The sequence below is a fragment of the Aquarana catesbeiana genome, linkage group LG04 (genome assembly GCF_042186555.1).
Source record: "Aquarana catesbeiana isolate 2022-GZ linkage group LG04, ASM4218655v1, whole genome shotgun sequence".
Classification (NCBI taxonomy): domain Eukaryota; kingdom Metazoa; phylum Chordata; class Amphibia; order Anura; family Ranidae; genus Aquarana; species Aquarana catesbeiana.
This window is the reverse complement of record NC_133327.1, coordinates 489,442,224-489,462,323: the sequence shown is the minus strand read 5'-3', so window position 1 is coordinate 489,462,323 and position 20,100 is coordinate 489,442,224. Positions and strand designations below refer to the sequence as shown.

General features: G+C 44.6%; 1 protein-coding gene across 2 annotated transcripts in view; it reads left to right on the top strand.

The window, feature by feature from the left end:
* Window positions 1-20,100, top strand: part of RIOX1 (ribosomal oxygenase 1) — a 345,989-nt gene that overhangs the window by 71,190 nt on the left and 254,699 nt on the right. For both annotated transcript variants that reach the window (XM_073627655.1, XM_073627656.1), the window contains exon 8: window positions 17,851-17,885. In XM_073627655.1, the coding sequence (XP_073483756.1) occupies window positions 17,851-17,885 (35 nt within the window). The remainder of the gene's footprint in view (window positions 1-17,850; window positions 17,886-20,100) is intronic.

Sequence of the window (20,100 nt, the reverse complement as noted above, 5' to 3'; positions counted from 1 at the left end):
GCCCAAAATCGCAGCCTAACTGTAGTCCGTGCCTGTGCCTGGATTACACAGTCTGCAGGCATCTCCCGCTGTGTATCTCGGAGCTGAGTGTGAAAACTTTGGCCGCACTGTGAGAAAAGTCCCGCCCTCCTCCTAGATCAGCTCGTGTGATAGACAGAACACTGCGTCTATCACACGAGCTGATCTAGGAGGAGGGCGGGACTTTTCTCACAGCGCGGCCAAATTTTTCACACTAAGTTTGGAGACAAACAGCGGGAGATGCCCGCAGAAAGTGTATGACATATAGTGGAGCCAAGCTGTGGCTGCAGCGCAGTGCTCCGCTCCCTCCTCCTCCACTATATGTCATACACAGTCTGCGGGCATCTCTCGCTGTTTGTCTCCGAGCTTAGTGTGAAAAATTTGGCCGCGATGTGAGAAAAGTCCCGCCCTCCTCCTAGATCAGCTCGTGTGATAGGCAGAACACTGCGTCTATCACACGAGCTGATCTAGGTGGAAGGCGGGACTTTTCTCACAGCGCGGCCAAATTTTTCACACTAAGCTCAGAGACAAACAGCGGGAGATGCCCGCAGACTGTGTATGACATATAGTGGAGGAGGAGGGAGCGGAGCACTGCGCTGCAGCCACAGCTTGGCCCAAAGCGGCCCCAGGGCAGGCAGTTACGGATCAAAAAAATTTGGATCAATCAAAAAAAATGAACGATTAATCGAGGAATTAATCGTTAATTTCCGCAGCCCTAAAAAAAGTGCACTTGTAAGACCGCTGCGCAAATACGGTGTGACAGAAAGTATTGCAAAGACCGCCATTTTATTCTCTAGGGTGTTAGAAAAAAAAGTATAATGTTTGGGGGTTCTAAGTAATTTTCTAGCAAAAAAACCTGTTTAACTTGTAAACAACAAATCTCAGAAAGAGGCTCAGTCTTTAAGTGGTTAAATGCGGGCTGTCATGTTTTCATATGAACTGCATACATATGTGCTTAGTTGCATTAAACTGCATATATTTGGACTTATTTACATTAAACTGTATACATACAGTATCTCACAAGTACACCCCTCTCACAGAAGTAGCAGGAGTCTCAGATTCAGATCTACCATGGTTCGCATCCTTCTTAGGAAATCGTTCGCAGACAGTGAAACTAGGAGCCTTCACCTCTGAAACTCGCGCAATTTGTTATGGAGTCTCTCAAGGTTCACCTTAGTCACCAGTGCTCTTCAACATCTACATCCGTCTATTCCTGAAAATCAGACCTCTGCTTCCACTCATACGCTGATGACACTCAACTCTACTTTCGCATCACCGGACAAAAAAAACAATATCAGCGACTAGAAAAATGCCTCTCATTGATAGACGACTGGATGACCACTAGCTCCCTCAAACGCAACGGATCCAAAATAGAGCTTCTTCGACTAATGGTCTTGAGTTCTGTATCTCAGCACTGTTGAGCCCCTGGAAGCCCGCTTCAGGGAACTTCAATTACAGGACTTTTTTTTTGCCTGGGGTGAAGCCAGGAAGTGGCACCCACAGAAATATGTGAGTGAGAGATATTTTCTTTTTCTTTCCCCAATCAGTAGGGGAATGGAGATTGGCCTTAAGTACAGTTAAGGGTCAGAGTTCGTCCCCATCATTTTTTTTTCCAGAGACCGTTGTTTCTCACTCCTGGATTCATACTGCATACAGGGGTTAACGTAGTCAGTCCCGCCTGTCAGGCCACTCTTGTGTCCCTGGGACTTGAATTTTGTTGGTCCTGTATCTCGGAACGTGGCTGCTTTGGTGGCTATCACTTTACTAGGTGGAATGTCAGAGTTGGCGGCTCTTTCATGCAAGGAGCCGTTCTTGGTCTCACATCATAAGGTGATGTTGCGTCCTCATCCATTTTTTGCTTAGAGTGGTGTCTAGTTTTCACTTGAATCAAGACAATGTCTTGCCTTATTTTCTAATCCTCATTTGGCAGAAGTAAGATCACTGCATATTCTGGAGGTATTTCAGGCAGTCAGAATTACTTGAATTGTGAGCACAGGTCAGGAATCCTGGCCCCTCACCCCTTTTTTTTTTTTTGGGGGGCATCTTGGACCATCTGCCATCAGGAGTCAGTGGCTCAGGATTTTAAGGCCATTTCATGGTCTTTTGTTCATACATTCACAGAATTTTACCAGATGGATATCAAAGCCACAAAATCCTCAGGTGGCAGTTTCTGTTATTGTGTCTACCTCCCCTCAAGTGCACTGCTTTAGGACATCCCACATAGTCATTATTATGGTTGCTCTGTGTTCCGTGATGTACGATAAAGAAAATGTGATTTTTTTCGTCATACCTATAAAATCCTTTTCTTGGAGTACATCACGGAACACAGAGATCTCTCGCATCTTTTTGGGGCTATTCTTTGCTTTGCTACAAAACTGAGATCCTTCCTGTGTAGGAGGGGTTATATAGGGACTATAGGACTTTCTGTTTGACTATCTGCCAGTGTTCATCCACCAGTAGTTGGCGTAAAACCCATATAGTCATTACTATGGTTGCTCTGTGTCCCGTGATGTACTCCAAGAAAAGGATTTTACAGGCAAGTATTATGAAAAAATACTATTTTTTTCTGTGTTATTGTTGTACTTGTATGGAAGCACAACCCCAGTGAGTCAACAGGCTTTAATGGATGAAAGCATTCTATTTTGTCAGTTCAAGTGGCTTCTGAGATCATTCATAATTCACTGCAGGTGCATTTGACATTACATAGTTACATTGAAAAAATGCACCAGTCTGTCTAGTTCAACCAATAAAATAAAAAACACACACAAAATAAACCTACATATAACACTATCCCAGGGCTCAAAAAAACTCTCTCATAAATTTTATGAAATGGCACAACTTTATGAGCGCAGCCTCGTTGGTGCCCATCAGCGCAGCCTCGTCGGTGCACATCAATGCAACTTATCACTGCATAGGGATCACAGAGAGGAATCGGGAGGAGAGCCGGCCGAGAGGATCTCCTGCTGTAACACAGCTTGCATCTGAAAAGCTAGCCACTGTCAAAGTCCCACCTCTTGGACCGGCTCCTATGATAGACGTCACATTACTTCAATTTCAGCTTTTTGGATGAGTGTGTTTGTAGGTAGAAGGCGATTAGATTTAGCAAAAGCCGCAGCCTCCAGCCCAGTGGGTATATCAGCTACCTCAATTGTGTACAGCAAGATATGTATAGAGGAATCTGGGTTAGGCTGGTTTGAGCTGGGAATGGCCCTTACATAAGTGTTTGTAGTTGCACGGCCAAGTAATAAAGCCATGGTTTGGGCATAGCCAGACCCCCAGCATCTTTGGGTCTATGCAGGTGTACCAACCTCACTCTAGGTACCTTATTGTGCAACAGCAAGTGACTAAAAATAGTTTAATTCTTGAAAAATACTCAGTGGTTTAACCACAGGAGTATTATGCAGAAAATATAGTAGCTGGGGCACAAAAGCATAAATGTACTAAATGTACTTTGCCAGCCAATGATAACCCAATTAAAATTGTACCCCGGAAGAGGCTAAGCAGAGGATTTATATTCAGGTGGCAGAAATCCATCAGCTGTGGTGTGATCTGTATTCCCAAGTATTTAAAGGAAGATGTAATTGGAACTGGGTAGGAAGGAGCAATGGTTTGCAAAGGGTTATCCTCTAGCAGCATTAACGCTGATTTGTCCCAATTTATAATGAGACCTGAAAGTTCACCAAATTTGGTAATAGTGCTCATAGCCATTTAAAGGGAATGTGAGGTGTCTCCTAGTAATAACATAGTATTGTCCGCATAAAGCATGACTTTCTCCTACAGCTCACCAAATTGGAATCCTACTATATCCAGGCTTTGTCTAATAGATGCAGCCAAGGGTTCAATCGCTAGTGCAAATAATAGCGGTGGCAGGGGACATCCATGGCAGGTGCCCCTGCCAAGGGGGAATGTAGATGAAATCCGCCCAGCCTCCTGGATGGCCACCCTTGGATGGTTATCTAACAATTTAAGCCATGAGGAAAGGACGGCCCAAAGTTAGGGCTACTCCACGCCATCAAAGGCCTTGACCGCATCTAAAGACAGCAGAGCCCTGCTACCCATGTTATCGGCCCTGGCCTATATATTGAGGAACAACTTACGCAGATTGACAGCCGTGGACTTTTGGGGCATAAAGCCGGACTGATCCGGGTGAATAATCTGTAGAGATTTATTCTTGTAAGGTTTCAACATGAGTATATTATTAGCTTTTGTCATAGAATCTGGTAAGGTATCACATTGTCTGGCAGCATTCAGCACTTTTAAAAGAAATGGCAGTATCTTTTCCCCATACAGTTTGTACACCTCTACCGGCAAACCATCGTCTTCAGGTGCCTTGCAGTTAGGGGATGCAGCAGTTGCCTGTTGTAACTCCTCTAACGTAATTGGAGAGTCAAGCATTCTCCTGTTTCTGATAGACAGCTCAGGTAGGGTGATACCCTTTAAATAGGTCAAGATATCTTCAGGCGTGCATGCTTGCTTTGATTGGTATAAAGTGGAGTAAAAGGAAACAAGTTCCCCAATTATGGAATCTGTGGTGGTTGTTAACCTACCATCCCTGGCCCGCAAGACACCCCTCCACAGCCTCCAGAGTGCAATTCTCTAGCAATCCTAGCGGTTAACCTCCCTGTTTGTTCTCCCTCATAGAATGCCAGCTTGGAAAAATTTCCTATCTGCCGAGGATAATACCAGATGGTCTAGCGCATTCTGAGCAGACAACCAGGACCTCCTAGTAGGATCATCTGTATACTCTTTCTCCAGTTGGTGTACCCATTGTTCAAGCTTAACACGTAAACCGTTCGTGTTTCGTTTAACTCCAGAATGTCACTTAAAAGTATACCTCGAAGGAATGCTTTAAATGTATCACAACTTTGCTTTATATAAGCATGGTTCTCATTAGCTGCAAGAAAATCAGCTATAGATCAGTGAATAGTGGTATGCCAGGGGAAGAGGTTAAGCCAAAAGGTATTGAGTTAGCATGTGGCAGGTATTAGGTAAGTTGAGGGCCTCCCCTCCAGACAGATCACCAGGTGGGAGTGATCTGATATACCTCTCGGAAGATAGCTATTGTTTGAGAGGTAGGGCTGTAAGGAGGGCTTACTCAAACAAGGATTAATCCTTGATAGCGACATATAAGATTTGGAAAAGCAAGACATTGAGTGGTTAGCACGCCAGAAATCAATCCAGCCCACCTCTTGTATGAACAAGTACCTTTATCCAGAGCCCCCCGTGGTAGGAGCGGGGTGGTTATCTAACAAGGGGTGGAGGTAACAAAGTCCCCATCAGTAAGAGAGGTAAATCTGGTTTATCCAGCAGGTAAGCCAGTAAGGATTGCAGGACTTCCCTGGAAAAGGGAGGAGGTATGTAAACCACAGCTATAACACATTGAACTGTATACAATTGATAATGCAAAAATATACAGTGGGGACGGAAAGTATTCAGACCCCCTTAAATTTTTCACTCTCTGTTATATTGCAGCCATTTGCTAAAATCATTTAAGTTCATTTTTTTTCCTCATTAATGTACACACAGCACCCCATATTGACAGAAAAACACAGAATTGTTGACATTTTTGCAGAATTATTAAAAAAGAAAAACTGAAATATCACATGGTCCTAAGTATTCAGACCCTTTGCTCTGTATTTAGTAGAAACATCCTTTTGATCTAATACAGCCATGAGTCATTTTGGGAAAGATGCAACAAGTTTTTCACACCTGGATTTGGGGATCCTCTGCTATTCCTCCTTGCAGATCCTCTCCAGTTCTGTCAGGTTGGATGGTAAACGTTGGTGGACAGCCATTTTTAGGTCTCTCCAGAGATGCTCAATTGGGTTTAAGTCAGGGCTCTGGCTGGGCCATTCAAGAACACGGAGTTGTTGTGAAGCCACTCCTTCATTATTTTAGCTGTGTGCTTAGGGTCATTGTCTTGTTGGAAGGTACACCTTTGGCCCAGTCTGATGTCCTGAGCACTCTGGAGAAGGTTTTCATCCAGTATATCCCTGTACTTGGACTTGTACTTGCTGCCACCACCATGCTTCACTGTTGGGACTGTATTGGACAGGTAATGAGCAGTGCCTGGTTTTCTCCACACATACCGCTTAGAATTAAGGCCAAGAAGTTCTATCTTGGTCTCATCAGACCAGAGAATCTTATTTCTCACCATCTTGGAGTCCTTCAGGTGTTTTTTTAGCAAACTCCATGCAGGCTTTCATGTGTCTTGCACTGAGGAGAGGCTTCCGTTAGGCCACTCTGCCATAAAGCCCCGACTGGTGGAGGGCTGCAGTGATGGTTGACTTTCTACAACTTTCTCCCATCTCCCGACTGCATCTCTGGAGCTCAGCCACAGTGATCTTTGGATTCTTCTTTACCTCTCTCACCAAGGCTCTTCTCCCCTGATAACTCAGTTTGGCCGGACGGTCAGCTCTAGGAGGAAGGGTTCTGGTCGTCCCAAATGTCTTTCATTTAAGGATTTATGGAGGCCACTGTGCTCTTTGGAACCTTAAGTGCAGCAGAAATTTTTTTGTAACCTTGGCCAGATCATCTGTGCCTTGCCACAGTTCTGTCTCTGAGCTCTTCAGGCTGTTCCTTTGAATTCATGATTCTCATTTGCTCTGACATGCACTGTGAGCTGTAAGGTCTTATATAGACAGGTGTGTGGCTTTCCTAATCAAGTCCAATCAGTATAATCAAACACAGCTGGACTCAAATGAAGGTGTAGAACCATCTCAAGGATGATCAGAAGAAATGGACAACATCTGAGTTAAATATATGAGTGTCACAGCAAATGGTCTGAATACTTAGGACCATGTGATATTTCTGTTTTTCTTTTTTAATAAATCTGCCAAAATGTCAACTATTCTGTGTTTTTCTGTCAATATGGGGAGCTGTGTGTACATTAATGAGGAAAAAAATTAACTTAAATGATTTTAGCAAATGGCTGCAATATAACAAAGAGTGAAAAATGTAAGTGGGCCTGAATACTTTATGTCATGGAACGTCCCACACTCCGCTTGAGTGGTTCCGTCATATACCACTTCCTCCCAGTCTGTATACAGATATCCCAACCTCTCTGAGCACAAACAAGGCGAAACCTGCTTCTTGCTACCAAGAACTCACTTTATTTAGAATCAAAATTACAAGACTTTATATGCCGTTGGAACCTCCTCTAACAATACAACTGTAACTTAATTAACATGAGCTAATTATCTAATCCTTTATACAGCCTAGGTGACAGACATGACCTTTCGCCCAGACTTGTGGTCACCGAGCTTCACACAGTTATATCAACACAATAGCAGTCGACCCGTCTCCTACATTGTATAGAGGACAATGTCATTAGCTCATTCAATTAACATAAACACAGGTAGTTGAAATTGATGACACCAGCATCTCCTCACAGGATGTATCCCAACAGAATGAATCAGTCTTATCAGCAGGGGGCTGCTGGAGGAATCCCCCCTCCCTCTTCAGGGACACAAGTCTACAGTAAGGAGTCCCCATACAATATATACATATATACACGACTGAGTCCGATTAGTACAGTTCAGCCTGGATTTCTCATTCACCTCACAAAGAGTATTGTTCCATTGAAAATCCAGGGCCCATAATCAAAAGGCAACAGGCTTGCATACAGTCCTCTCCAACAGCCTCTGTTCTGGCTAGGTCTGTCACACTTTCCGTCCCCACTGTATATCTCCCTTCACTATTCACCAGCACATCTATTTCCTGAAATACTAGGAAGTGATGTATCAGTACACTCACCCCTCTAGAATAGTAGGAGTGAGTAGAGTGAGGGGACCAGCGCACCCATGCTTATTGTATACAGGACATTGCGTCTCTAGTAAGATGAGTTTCTTGAAAACTATAAACACTGGAGTGATATTTATGAATAAATGCTGTAATCATGGATCTTTTCAATAGGTCCCATAAGCCCGCCACATTCCATAGGTATTCCTGTCATGTAATTACCGTCAGAAAAGTAATCGACCAGGAACGGCAGTGACAATTCATCAGAGCCATCAGTGAGAGTACAAAGAAATCCAGAGTAAACAGAATTGGTGGGGGGGGGGGATTATCATAGCTCAAGTTAGGCCAGGTTGAGGCTTGCCATTTTCCTTGTGATAGGCCCTCTCTGAATATTAGGAAGCTGTAATGGTGCAGGTAAACTCCGGCATTGAAAACTGTTGAGGGCTCTGTGTTCTCCTCCCAGAACCCTGGTAGCAACTAAAAAATAAGGCAACATAGATTGCAACAGGCAAATCTACTGCCACACTAGATCCATAGGAAGAAGTACATGCCACCAGTGCAGCACAGTGTATTAAGCTCCTGGAAGAGCAAAAAGCAACAAATGCCATGACCACGCATGGATCCCTTGCGTGGTCCTAGGGGGAAAAAAAAGCTGCATCTCCCCAGCTCCCTCCTTAGGGGCAAATGTGTCATCGAAGAGGAAAAATATGTGGTGCCCAGAGGTATGGGCTAACTTAAGATGATGGCTTGAACTTAGAGATATCCTCACTCAGTCGGCGTTAGCTGCATTGGGGCGACGTCTGAGATCTGCCTCCTGTGTGTCGATCCAGTCGAAGGCCACAGCTGCCGATTTGAAGAAGTGCGCCTGGCCACCTGATGTTATGTGAAGCCTGGCTGAATAAAGTATGGCATACCTAGCTTGGAGGCGCTGCAGATGCTTCCAGACTTTGGTGAATTTTGCTCTGCTTCTCTAAACTTCAGCCGAGAAGTCCGGATAGAATGAGACTCTGGCCCCATTATAATGGATGTTGCGGCGTTCACGTACCATACGCAGTATAGCCTCTCTGTCACAATAGTTAAGCATGTAGGCTAGCATTGGCCTGGGAGGGTTACCTGGTAAAGGTCTAATGGGGGTGCGATGGGCCCATTCTACTGAGAGAAGTGGGCACCAGTCCTCAGGAAGGATGTACTGGAAATGGAGCGAGTACAAAGAAGGGCAACAAAGCTAATAAAGGGTCTGGTGGATATTAGTTATGAGGAAAGGTTGCAAGCACTGAACTTATTCTCTCTGGAGAAGAGAGATCCCACAATAGGGATAAAACTTTTTTGCAGAAGGGAGTTTAACAAGACTTGTGGCCACTCATTAACATTAGAAGAAAAGAGGTTTAACCTTAAACTATGTAGAGGGTTCTTTACTGTAAGAGCGGCAAGGATGTGGAATTCCCTTCCACAGGCCTGGGTCTCAGTGGGGGGGCATTGATAGTTTCAAGAAACTATAAGAGCCCTTGCACACTGGGGCGGTTTGCAGGCGCTATTGCGCTAATAATAGCGCCTGCAAACCGCCCCGAAAGTGCCGCTGCTGTCATCCCAGTGTGAAAGCCCCGAGGGCTTGCACACTGGAGCGATGCGCTGGCAGGACGGTAAAAAAAGTCCTGCCAGCAGCATCTTCGGAGCGGTGAAGGAGCGGTGTGTATACCGCTCCTTTACTGCTCCTGCCCATTGAAATCAATGGGACGGCGCGGCTATACCGCCGGCAATGCGCCTCTGCAGAGGCGCTTTGCGGTGGTATTTAACTCTTTCTCGGCCGCTAGCGGGGGGTAAAACCACCCCGCTAGCGGCCGCATACCGACGGTAAAACGCCGCTAATAATTGCGGCGTTTTACCGCCGACGCCGCCCCCCGCCCCAGTGTGCAAGGGCTCTAAGCACCTGAACAACCGCAACATACAGGGATATACTATGCAATACTGACATATAATCAAACACATAGGTTGGGCTTGATGGACTTGTGTCTTTTTTCAACCTCACCTGCTATGTATGTAAGGTGTAAAGGCATCTTTACCAAAAATATTGAGAAGCCATCACTCAATGAACTCTGTGGGGTCACGTCCCTCGTTTTTTTTCGAGACGCCCACAATACGAACAGTATTCCTTCTCGTGTGATTTTCCAGGTCTTCTGCCCACATGCTGTTTGCGCTGGCTAGTTGTTTAGTCATCTGGGAGTCATGCAGGAGGGATGACATGTTATCCTATAAGTCGCTTTTGCGACCTTCTGTAGCTGTCATGTGCTCTCTAATTTTCTGGAGGTCATGTCTGATCAATGCAACATCTTCTGATAGACTGGCCAAATACACTTAACAGCTTTCAGGATCTCCCAGAGCGTGGGTTGTTCTTGCTTTGTAGGATTCTCCTCCTGCTCATCCTCAGACTGGTCATCCTGTTCAGCCAAGATGGCCTCTGCTCCTCTAAGTTGTCCCCCTCGTCGTCCTCCAGCGTGTCAGCAGCCATGTCCTCAGCACTGTTAGAATGTGCACATGGAGCTTTTGGAGATAGTATGACGCGTCCCTTGTGCCCTCTTTAACTTGGGACTTGTTCCCCTTGGATTTTGAGACCCCGGCCCCCAGCAGCACCATGTTGGGAGTCCGGGGCTGCTCCATCCTTCTTTTTAGATTTTGTCATAGCTGCGGCTCAGCGAGGTGGCAGGTGGATCGGCGGGTGCAGCGGGTGACTGAGAGCTCATGGACTGCTCTGGGGAGAGGATCAGAGGAAGAGTCAGCCACTGGAGCGCTGAGAAGTAGGTCCTCTTACATGCCGCACTCTGTCCCACTCCCTACTTTTGTATGGGAAGAGAAGCAGTTCTGAAGTACACAAACTTCTGTTGAGACTAGCCATAATAACAATTCTAAGTAAATTTATAGGCTGAAATTGGGCTGCAAGGAGTCCAAAGACATATCTCCTTAAATCCTTTTGCTGTCAGGCCTTGCACTCCATTTAACACAAGGTGGCTTGACCACTTTTTTCACCCTATCAGTTTTCACCTACAGCTTTCAGTATTTATGAAAGACTACCCCCCTCCCCTCTTCCCCCACAAACTATATATTTTCTGAATGCGCACAGGACTGACAAAATAAAATTATGGCAATTACTGATTTTTTGTAGGCCCCATCATAGTTGCACTGACATTTATCAAAACAATGTTTACAATAAAAATACACCAAAATCGTTATTTGTGCACACTCACACAACAGAAGATACAACATTCCTACTAAATTTAAAACTGTAAATGAGGTAATGAACAACAAATATTTGTAAATTTAAAATTTGTACCTTTTTGTGAAACTAAAAAAATTGAAGGTACACAAATCTGTAAATCAACAATTTGCTAAAAAAATTGTGAAGGTTGGCCTCACACCTATGCATTGTGGCAAAGTGCTGAGCATTAGTTCAATAAAATGATGCAAACATACATTTTATTGCAACGCAGTACACTACAATGTGTATGTGTTTGTGTGGCATGTTTTAGGCCTTATTCACATGGCTGAAAATTACATATTTTTGCACCTGGAAGTTACAGGTGTTTGCTTACAGCCCCGGGCAGCAGCCTTTAGAAACGGGATGTGCTGTTAACATGCATACAGCTGTGGCACATGCAAGCCTGTCATTAATATGAACTATAGGTTAAGAAATGGAGAATGATAATAGTGTACTAGATGCATAATTGTACAGGTCATGTACAATGGGGTGGGGTGGAAATGAAGGGGTTAATGTGCCAGATGTGCAGGATAACAGAGGTGAAGGGCTAATAATAGGGTTCACAAACGAAAAAAGCCTGGAAATCAGATGTATAGGACAGGAAGGGGGCATAGAAGGTTTAAAAAATGATCCTAATGTCAGTGATATTGAATGAATACATCAGCTACTACAAATCCATTTGTTTCCCATCCATAACTTACTAAAATTTCTCTCCTTTCTCTGTTGTAAGAGGAAGGGGAATGGGATCTACAATGTAAACAATAGAATGTGATTGACTATCACAGAGACCACATAGTACGGAACTGATTGGATTGTTACGCTGTGTATGTGTAGCGAGCCATCTTATGACAGCTGCTCAGTATCCGCTTTGGCTCTCACACCTGGTCACCCCTTATGGACTAGAGCAATCATTTCTGCTATGAGCCTGGTGACAATTATGTCATTACTTAGGATAACAACATAATACATAAATAGTTTTTTTAAGGACAAACAAGGCTTTCTTTTTGTGAATATTGTCCTGCACCAATTTTTTTTCACAATCCTTAGACAATTAAACGTAATAAAACTAAATAAAGTTTTTCCTTTTTGAGTGGTGTTTAACCACTTCCCACCCGGCCACTGCATATGTACGGCCGGGTGGGCGCTCTCTCCTCCTGAGTGGACATTCAGGAATGTCCCTCAGAAGGAGGGGGATCACGCATGCACGGGCCCACGCAGTGGTGCGATCCCGATGCGCTCGTGTCACCCGGACGCGGCGCATCTCAGATCGACAGGAGGGCTCTGTGATTGGCCCTCCTGATCACATGACGGGTGTGTCCAATCACAGCCATCATGTGATTTAAACAGAGAGCCGGTTGCTAGGCGATCATCTCTCCTCTCCTCTCCTCACACAGTTGTCGGTGAGGAGAGGAGAGGGGATCGCTGCAGCCGGCAGGTGATCAGTGTGTATGAGCTGTTTTTTACAGCTTTTTACACACTGATCATCAGCATAGTAACACACAGTGTAAAACACAATGTCCCAAAACACGCCCCCAAAACACATGTCCCCAAAATACATACACATGTCCCCACTTAGTAAACACACCTGTCCCCCACATATGTCCCAGTAAAATCACATGTCCCAATATCTGCACACATATGTCCGTGATCACCTGCGCACATCTGTACATGATCGTTTGCGTACATCTGTCCGTAAACACATAAACCAATTATTATACACTTAGCCTCGGTTCACACCAGAAGCGGCACGACTTGCAGGTCGCCTCACCGAGGCGACCTGCACACGACTGCCGGGGCGACTTGCAAGACGACTTCTGTATAGAAGTCTATGCAAGTCGCCCCCAAAGTAGTACAGGAACCTTTCTTCTAAGTCGGAGCGACTTGCGTCGCTCCGATTAGAACGGTTCCATTGTACAGAACGGAAGGCGACTTGTCAGGCGGCTAGGTCGCCTGACAAGTCGCCCCCGTGTGAACCGAGCCTTAAGAGGATTTTTTTTTTTTACCAAAGACATGTAGCAGAATACATTTTTGCTTAAATCTCTGACAAAATTCGATTTTATTGGATTTCTTTTAAAATAGAATAAAGAAAATATTGTTTTCACAATACGAATGTTTTCACAAGATGAATGCTCTGCTCTTTAGGGGTACCCTTAATTCTCAGTGCAATTCAAAAAAAAAAAAGGTCGGGGACTTCTTTCCCTGCATTTTTGATTGTAGGGAAGCCCATTGAAATGAACGGGCTGCCCTACACATAGCACGCAGCCACACAGATGTGAACCAAGGGCTTGTTCACATGTCAGGTTGGAGGGGCAGTAAAACCACATGATTAAGCTGTTTTTACCACTCCCAACTTCTCCCCCTTTAGCTGCAGAGGGAGCAGCTGGGGGTGTACACATGCTGTGGCTGCAGCTGGAGGTATACCCAGGCTGAATGGGGCTGCACTGCAACTATCCCGCAACTGTGTGCATTGCACGGTTGCGGTATAGTGGTGCTGCATTTACGGGCTTAAAACAGGTGGTGAGGAGGCAACATAATGCCTCTTTACCACCTGTCAAATGCCTCCGAAAGCGATCTGTGCATGGATTGCTCTTCAGAGGAGCAGCAGTCCTGGCTGCTATCACAAACAAGCCCTACAAAAGCAGTTCTGATGGTACAGGAAATGGGGGGGGCAGATTAAAAGTAACATACACGCATACATACACACAGACACATGCAGACACATACACACACATGCAGACACATACACACACATACAGACAAATGCACACACATACAGACACATGCGCATGCACATACATACAGACATATGCACACGCACACACATACAGACACATGCATACACATACATACAGACACATGCACACACACATACAGACAGACACATGCGCACACACACATACAGACACATGCATACACATACATACAGACACATGCACACACACATATAGACAGACACATGCACACACACACACACATACAGACACATGCACACATACTTACACATACAGACACATACACACACACACATACAGACACATACACACACACACATACAGACACATGCGCACACACACACATGCAGACGCGTGCACACACACATACAGACACATGCACACATACACATACAGACACAGACACATGCAAGCACACACACACACACACACATGCAGACACATGCACACACACACACAGATACATGCACACACACACATACAGACACATGCACACACACACGCACAGACACATGCACACACACACGCACACACACACATATAGACACATGCGCGCATACACACACACATACAGACACATGCGCGCACACACACACATACAGACACATGCGCACACACACACACACACACACATACAGACACATGCGCGCACACACACACACATACAGACACATGCACACACACACAGACACATGCACACACACACACACATACAGACACATGCACACACACACACACATACAGACACATGCACACACACACACACATACAGACACATGCACACACACACATACAGACACATGCTCACACACACACACATACAGACAGACACACATGCACAGACACATGAATAAAGCCCTTTTAAAACGAATCTAGCTTCAATCACAGTACTGTACCTTTCCAGCTTCCTCATTCAGCCGGGTACTGCACTGTAGGGGGAAGCAGAGAGCACAGCACACTCCCCTGCACTTTACTTTCACTTTTGAGGCTGACGGAGCTTCTCACAGTGCCGATGTACAGTTCGGCAGGGGATCGGGCTCATCTGACAGCCCTGATCCCGCGGCACACTGGCTGAGAAAGGCTGGTTTAGATAACCAGGCGGGCCGTTCAAAACCGGACCGCGGGCCGGACTTTGGACATGCCTGGTGTAGAGGTATTAATGAACAAAGTAAAAAAAAAAAAAGCAGAAAAAAAGTTTACTGTAAATATTACTGTAATAAAATAGAAAAAAAAATCACCAGGAAAATTATAATTGAACGGAGAAGGAGAATAAGGAATTTATTAGGGCTGATTAGAGTAAATTAAGGGTTAATAAGGAGTTTAACAGAGGAACATTTAATTAAAAAAAAATGTTCTTTACTTGTCAGGTTGCTTTAAAGGAGTTGTAAAGGCAGAAGGTTTTTTTTTTATCTTAATGCATTGTATGCATTAAGATAAAAAGCATTCTGTGTGCAGCAGCCTCCCCAGCATCCTCTAATACTTACCTGAGCCCCTTCTCTATCCAGCGATGTACACGAGTTCTTCGGCTATCCGTGACTCTCCTGATTGGCTGAGACACAGCAGCGGCACCACTGGCTCCCAGGGCTGTCAATCAAACTCAGCCAATCAGGAGAGAGGGGCGGGGACGCAGTTCCGTGTCTGAATGCACACACGGAGCCTCAGCTCGTGTGCCTCCATAGCAAGCTGCTTGCTGTGGGGGAACTCGACAGGAGGGAGGGGCCAGCAAAGAGGGACGAACTAGGCTGCCCTGTGCAAATCCACTGCATGGAGGAGGTAAATATAACATGTTTGTTCCGAAAAAAAACGAGAAAAAAACAAGACTTTACAATCACTTTAACTGACTTCATCTACAGATTAAGTTAATCCCTTTGATCTGTAGATGAAGAAACAGTAAGTTGAAAAACAATACAATGTTTCATTTGAAGCTTTCTGTATTCACAGCTGAGCAATGTTTTTGATGAACATTGCCAGACTGCTTTTTTTTTTTTTTTTTTATAACTACATCTCCTGCTGCCCACCTATTTTGTGTACTCGGCAATGCAGCTGTGATTAATCAGAGCTGAATTACGAATTACTGTATACTGTGACTGTGGGGATCCCGGCAGAAGGACTGGACGTACTAGACACGCACTGTGTACGTTGATGACATGTTATGGGCATGTCTAGTACACCTAGAGCCTGCAACTGGGTATACAGCAATTAGCGGTTGGTACGACTGCCCAAGCTGTTTCACCCATTGCCGTTTATAAATGGCACTGGGAAAATAACAGTACACCAATCCACTGTTTATAAACATACTTTGACAAAAAAACAAAAAACTGGTTAAGTTGTCTGTTGTCTTTGATTGGTATGAGAAATCACTCGGTTGGTGAAGGATAGCAAGACTTTTTCACTTGCTTTACCCTGGGAAGGATGGCAGCTAGAACAACACTGTATTTCATCTAGCCACCCATTGATGTGAAACAACATTGTACGCATTGAAAGGGAGCTATTGCCCAATGAAGTTATACTGGCATTACCTGTAATGCCGAATGTGTGAACTTTTTTCCTTTAAATGCCAGGAGGTGAACACTTTTGGCTTGTTCACACAGCCTGCACACTAAACCCCAGTGGTATTGAGCGGGCAGCTCTCCATTTCAGGTGCAACGAGCTGGCGGTAGGGGGTGGTGTGATGCCTTTTTTACCTCATCACACTGTTTCCTTTCTTCTTCTTTTTTTTTTTAATTTTTTTTCTTGTTTTGCAAAAGCATTATTTGAAGTACACAGAAGTGACACTCCATCCATGCAGTCGTGCTTCTGTACAGTGACGTGATCCCTTCCCATGTTTTGATAAAATTCAGCATGTCTGCATTTCATCAAAGCTCACTGAATTGCACTTCCAGAGTGCGTTGCAGTGTTAACAGAGCACATTAAAGTGGATTTCCACCCATTTTTACAACTCTTCAGCATCCCTCATTAAACTGCGCACTGTAAACGAATTGGATATTTTTAAATTTTTTTTTCTTGGCACCTACTGTATATCTGCTGTATTCATTTTTCACTTCCTCCTCCCTGGCCGTGGCCCATCGCATCATTTCCTGTTTGCCATGCCTTCTGGGAAGGGGCGGCAACTTCCTCTGACACTGCCGTTGCTATGGAAACCTGACCTGAAACCTATTACACTGCTTGTGCTGCACTGAGCATGTGCGAGATCTGCAAGGATGAGATCCAGGAAGAAATACAGTCTGGCTTCAGATGCCCACACTTAAGATGGCCACAGCCTGCTGTAAGTTTATAAAATAACAAACTACTGCTATAAACTAACAAAACAAACCTTAGTTTACAGACTAACTTTACTAGAATACATTGAGCTTGTGTATTATAGGAGTATTTTTATTTAAAAACTATAATTTCGGCCGGAACACCACTTTAAATGCAGTTATTTTCTGTGGGTCCTAGCGGTGACCTGCGTTCATTCATTTGGTAAAATGCAGGTCACCACAGTATGTGTGAACAGAGCCTTAAAGTGGTTGTAAACCTTAAACATGAAATATCAACAAAGCATATCCCTCTGTTGTGTGTACCTGTCTCAATCCAGGGCACTAGTTGTCATTTCTGTCTGCTGCCTTGTTCCTCTGTTATCAACATGAGTCACTTCTAACAAGTTTTCCTGACACCACGGGAAAAAAGCGACATGGGGAGGTACCTCCAGTGCACAGCCTGTGATTGACAGCCTCAGCCCTGTTCTTGTGTGCTGTATCCCTTCCCTTTAATCTGCTCTTAGCTGTTCTCACTGATCTCTGCAGTCTAACTTCAGCTTTCTAACCCCTGCTTTTCAGAGCCGAGAAATCCTGAGTAAAATCTGCACATTGAATGGATGTAGAGAAGAGAGGGCTGCAGATAAACAGATACAACAAATGTAGGAGGATTTGTTTAATCTCGGTGTATCAGTTACTTCACTGGGTATATGTAAGAGTTTACAGCCCCTTTAAAACCCCTATAAACAGTCCTGGAGTAATCTATTTGGAATATTGCAGCATAAATAGATCTGACAGTAATTCATTTAATATATCTAGATTTGTATGTTATACTTTGCTTATAACAGAACTATTTTATGTTTTTTGATTGTAGGAATACATCAGAACAGCTTCCTCAGTTCTCAAGTGGTAAGCAGATTAATGTGTCTGTAGAAGAGTAGTTTTGGTTTATATACTTTCAGAGAGCTGTGCTGTGCAGATGTCTAAATGTATGTCTCAACAAATATTCTATCTTTCTCTATCAGTCTAATGTGTAGTAATCCACTCTTAAAGGAGAAGTATGGTCAAAGCTTTTTTGGCCATACTTCTCATGTGGGACACAGGAGTGCTTTTATTTCTGCACTCCTCTGTCCCCGATTTAGCCTGCAGCAGGCTAAAATTTGCTGCCAGCTGACATCACAGAGCCAGGCTCTGCAGGGATTCCGGCAATAACCCAGATGCCTGACTGGCAGCTGGCTCAGCCTCTCAGCACGCCGCTGTGAGTCTGAGCCAGCCGCTCTCACCCCCTGCACAACCCGGTGCTCTAGTGAGCGCTGGAGGGGTAGAGCGGAGAGCTGTGACTGACAGTCACTGCTCTTTGCTAAGTGAAGACCAAGAAGGAAGCGATCAGTGGACATATGATCACTCGATTTTTGATCTTTGAGCCGGTGGGGGACAGCTGCAGTATTGAATTGTTGCTGCAGCCACATAGCTGAATATGAAATCCCGCACTTCTCTTTTAACTAACCTGAATGGATATCAGAAATATGGTCAGGTCCTCTAGTTACATAGGTTGAAAAAAGACACAAGTCCTTCTAGTTCTATCTACTGCACTATACACATTGTTCTATGAAATAGTCCTGATGTTTTACAGCGGGGATGGAAAGTAGTTCAGACCACCTTAAATTTGTCACTCTTTGTTATATTGCAGCCATTTGCTAAAATCATTTAAGTTCATTTTTTCCTCATTAATGTACACACAGCACCCCATATTGACAGAAAAACACAGAATTGTTGATATTTTTGCAGATTTATTAAAAAAGAAAAACTGAAATATCACATTGTCCTAAGTATTCAGACCCTTTGCTGTGACACTCATATATTTAACTCAGGTGCTGTCCATTTCTTCTGATCATCCTTGAGATGGTTCTACACCTTCATTTGGGTCCAGATGTGTTTGATTATACCAGGGGTGTCCAAACTACGGCCCTCCAGCTGTTGCGGAACTACACTTCCCATGAGGCATTGTAAAACTCTGACATTCACAGACATGACTAGGCATGATGGGAGTTGTAGTTCCTTAACTGGATGGCCATAGTTTGGACACCACTGCATTATACTGATTGGACTTGATTAGGAAAGCCACACACCTGTCTATATAAGACCTTACAGCTCACAGTGCATATCAGAGCAAATGAGAATCATGAGGTCAAAGGAACTGCCTGAAGAGCTCAGAGACAGAATTGTGGCAAGGCACAGATCTGGCCAAGGTTACCAAAAAATTTCTGCTGCACTTAGGGTTCCTAAGAGCACAGTGGACTCCATAATCCTTAAATGGAAGACATTTGGGACGACCAGAACCCTTCCTAGAGCTGGCCGTCCGGGAAAACTGAGCTATCGGGGGAGAAGAGCCTTGGTGAGAGAGGTAAAGAAGAACCCAAAGATCACTGTGGCTGACCTCCAGAGATGCAGTCGGGAGATGGGAGAAAGTTGTAGAAAGTCCACCATCACTGCAGCCCTCCACCAGTTGGGGCTTTATGGCAGAGTGGCCCGACGGAAGCCTCTCCTTAGTGCATGACACATGAAAGCCTGCATGGAGTTTGCTAAAAAAAACACCCGAAGGACTCCCAAGATGGTGAGAAATAAGATTCTTTGGTCTGATGAGACCAAGATAGAACTTTTTGGCCTTAATTCTAAGCGGTATGTGTGGAGAAAACCAGGCACTGCTCATCACCTGTCCAATACAGTCCCAACAGTGAAGCATGATGGTGGCAGCATCATGCTGTGGGGTTTTTTTTTCAGCTGCAGGGACAGGACAACTGGTTGCAATTGAGGGAAAGATGAATGCGGCCAAGTACAGGGATATCCTGGACGAAAACCTTCTCCAGGGTGCTAAGGACCTCCGACTGGGTCGAAGGTTTACCTTCCAACAAGACAATGACCCTAAGCACACAGCTAAAATAACGAAGGAGTGGCTTCACAACAACTCCGTGATGGTTCTTGAATGGCCCAGCCAGAGCCCTGACTTAAACCCAATTGAGCATCTCTGGAGAGACCTAAAAATGTCTGTCCACCAACGTTTACCATCCAACCTGACAGAACTGGAGAGGATCTGCAAGGAGGAATGGCAGAGGATCCCCAAATC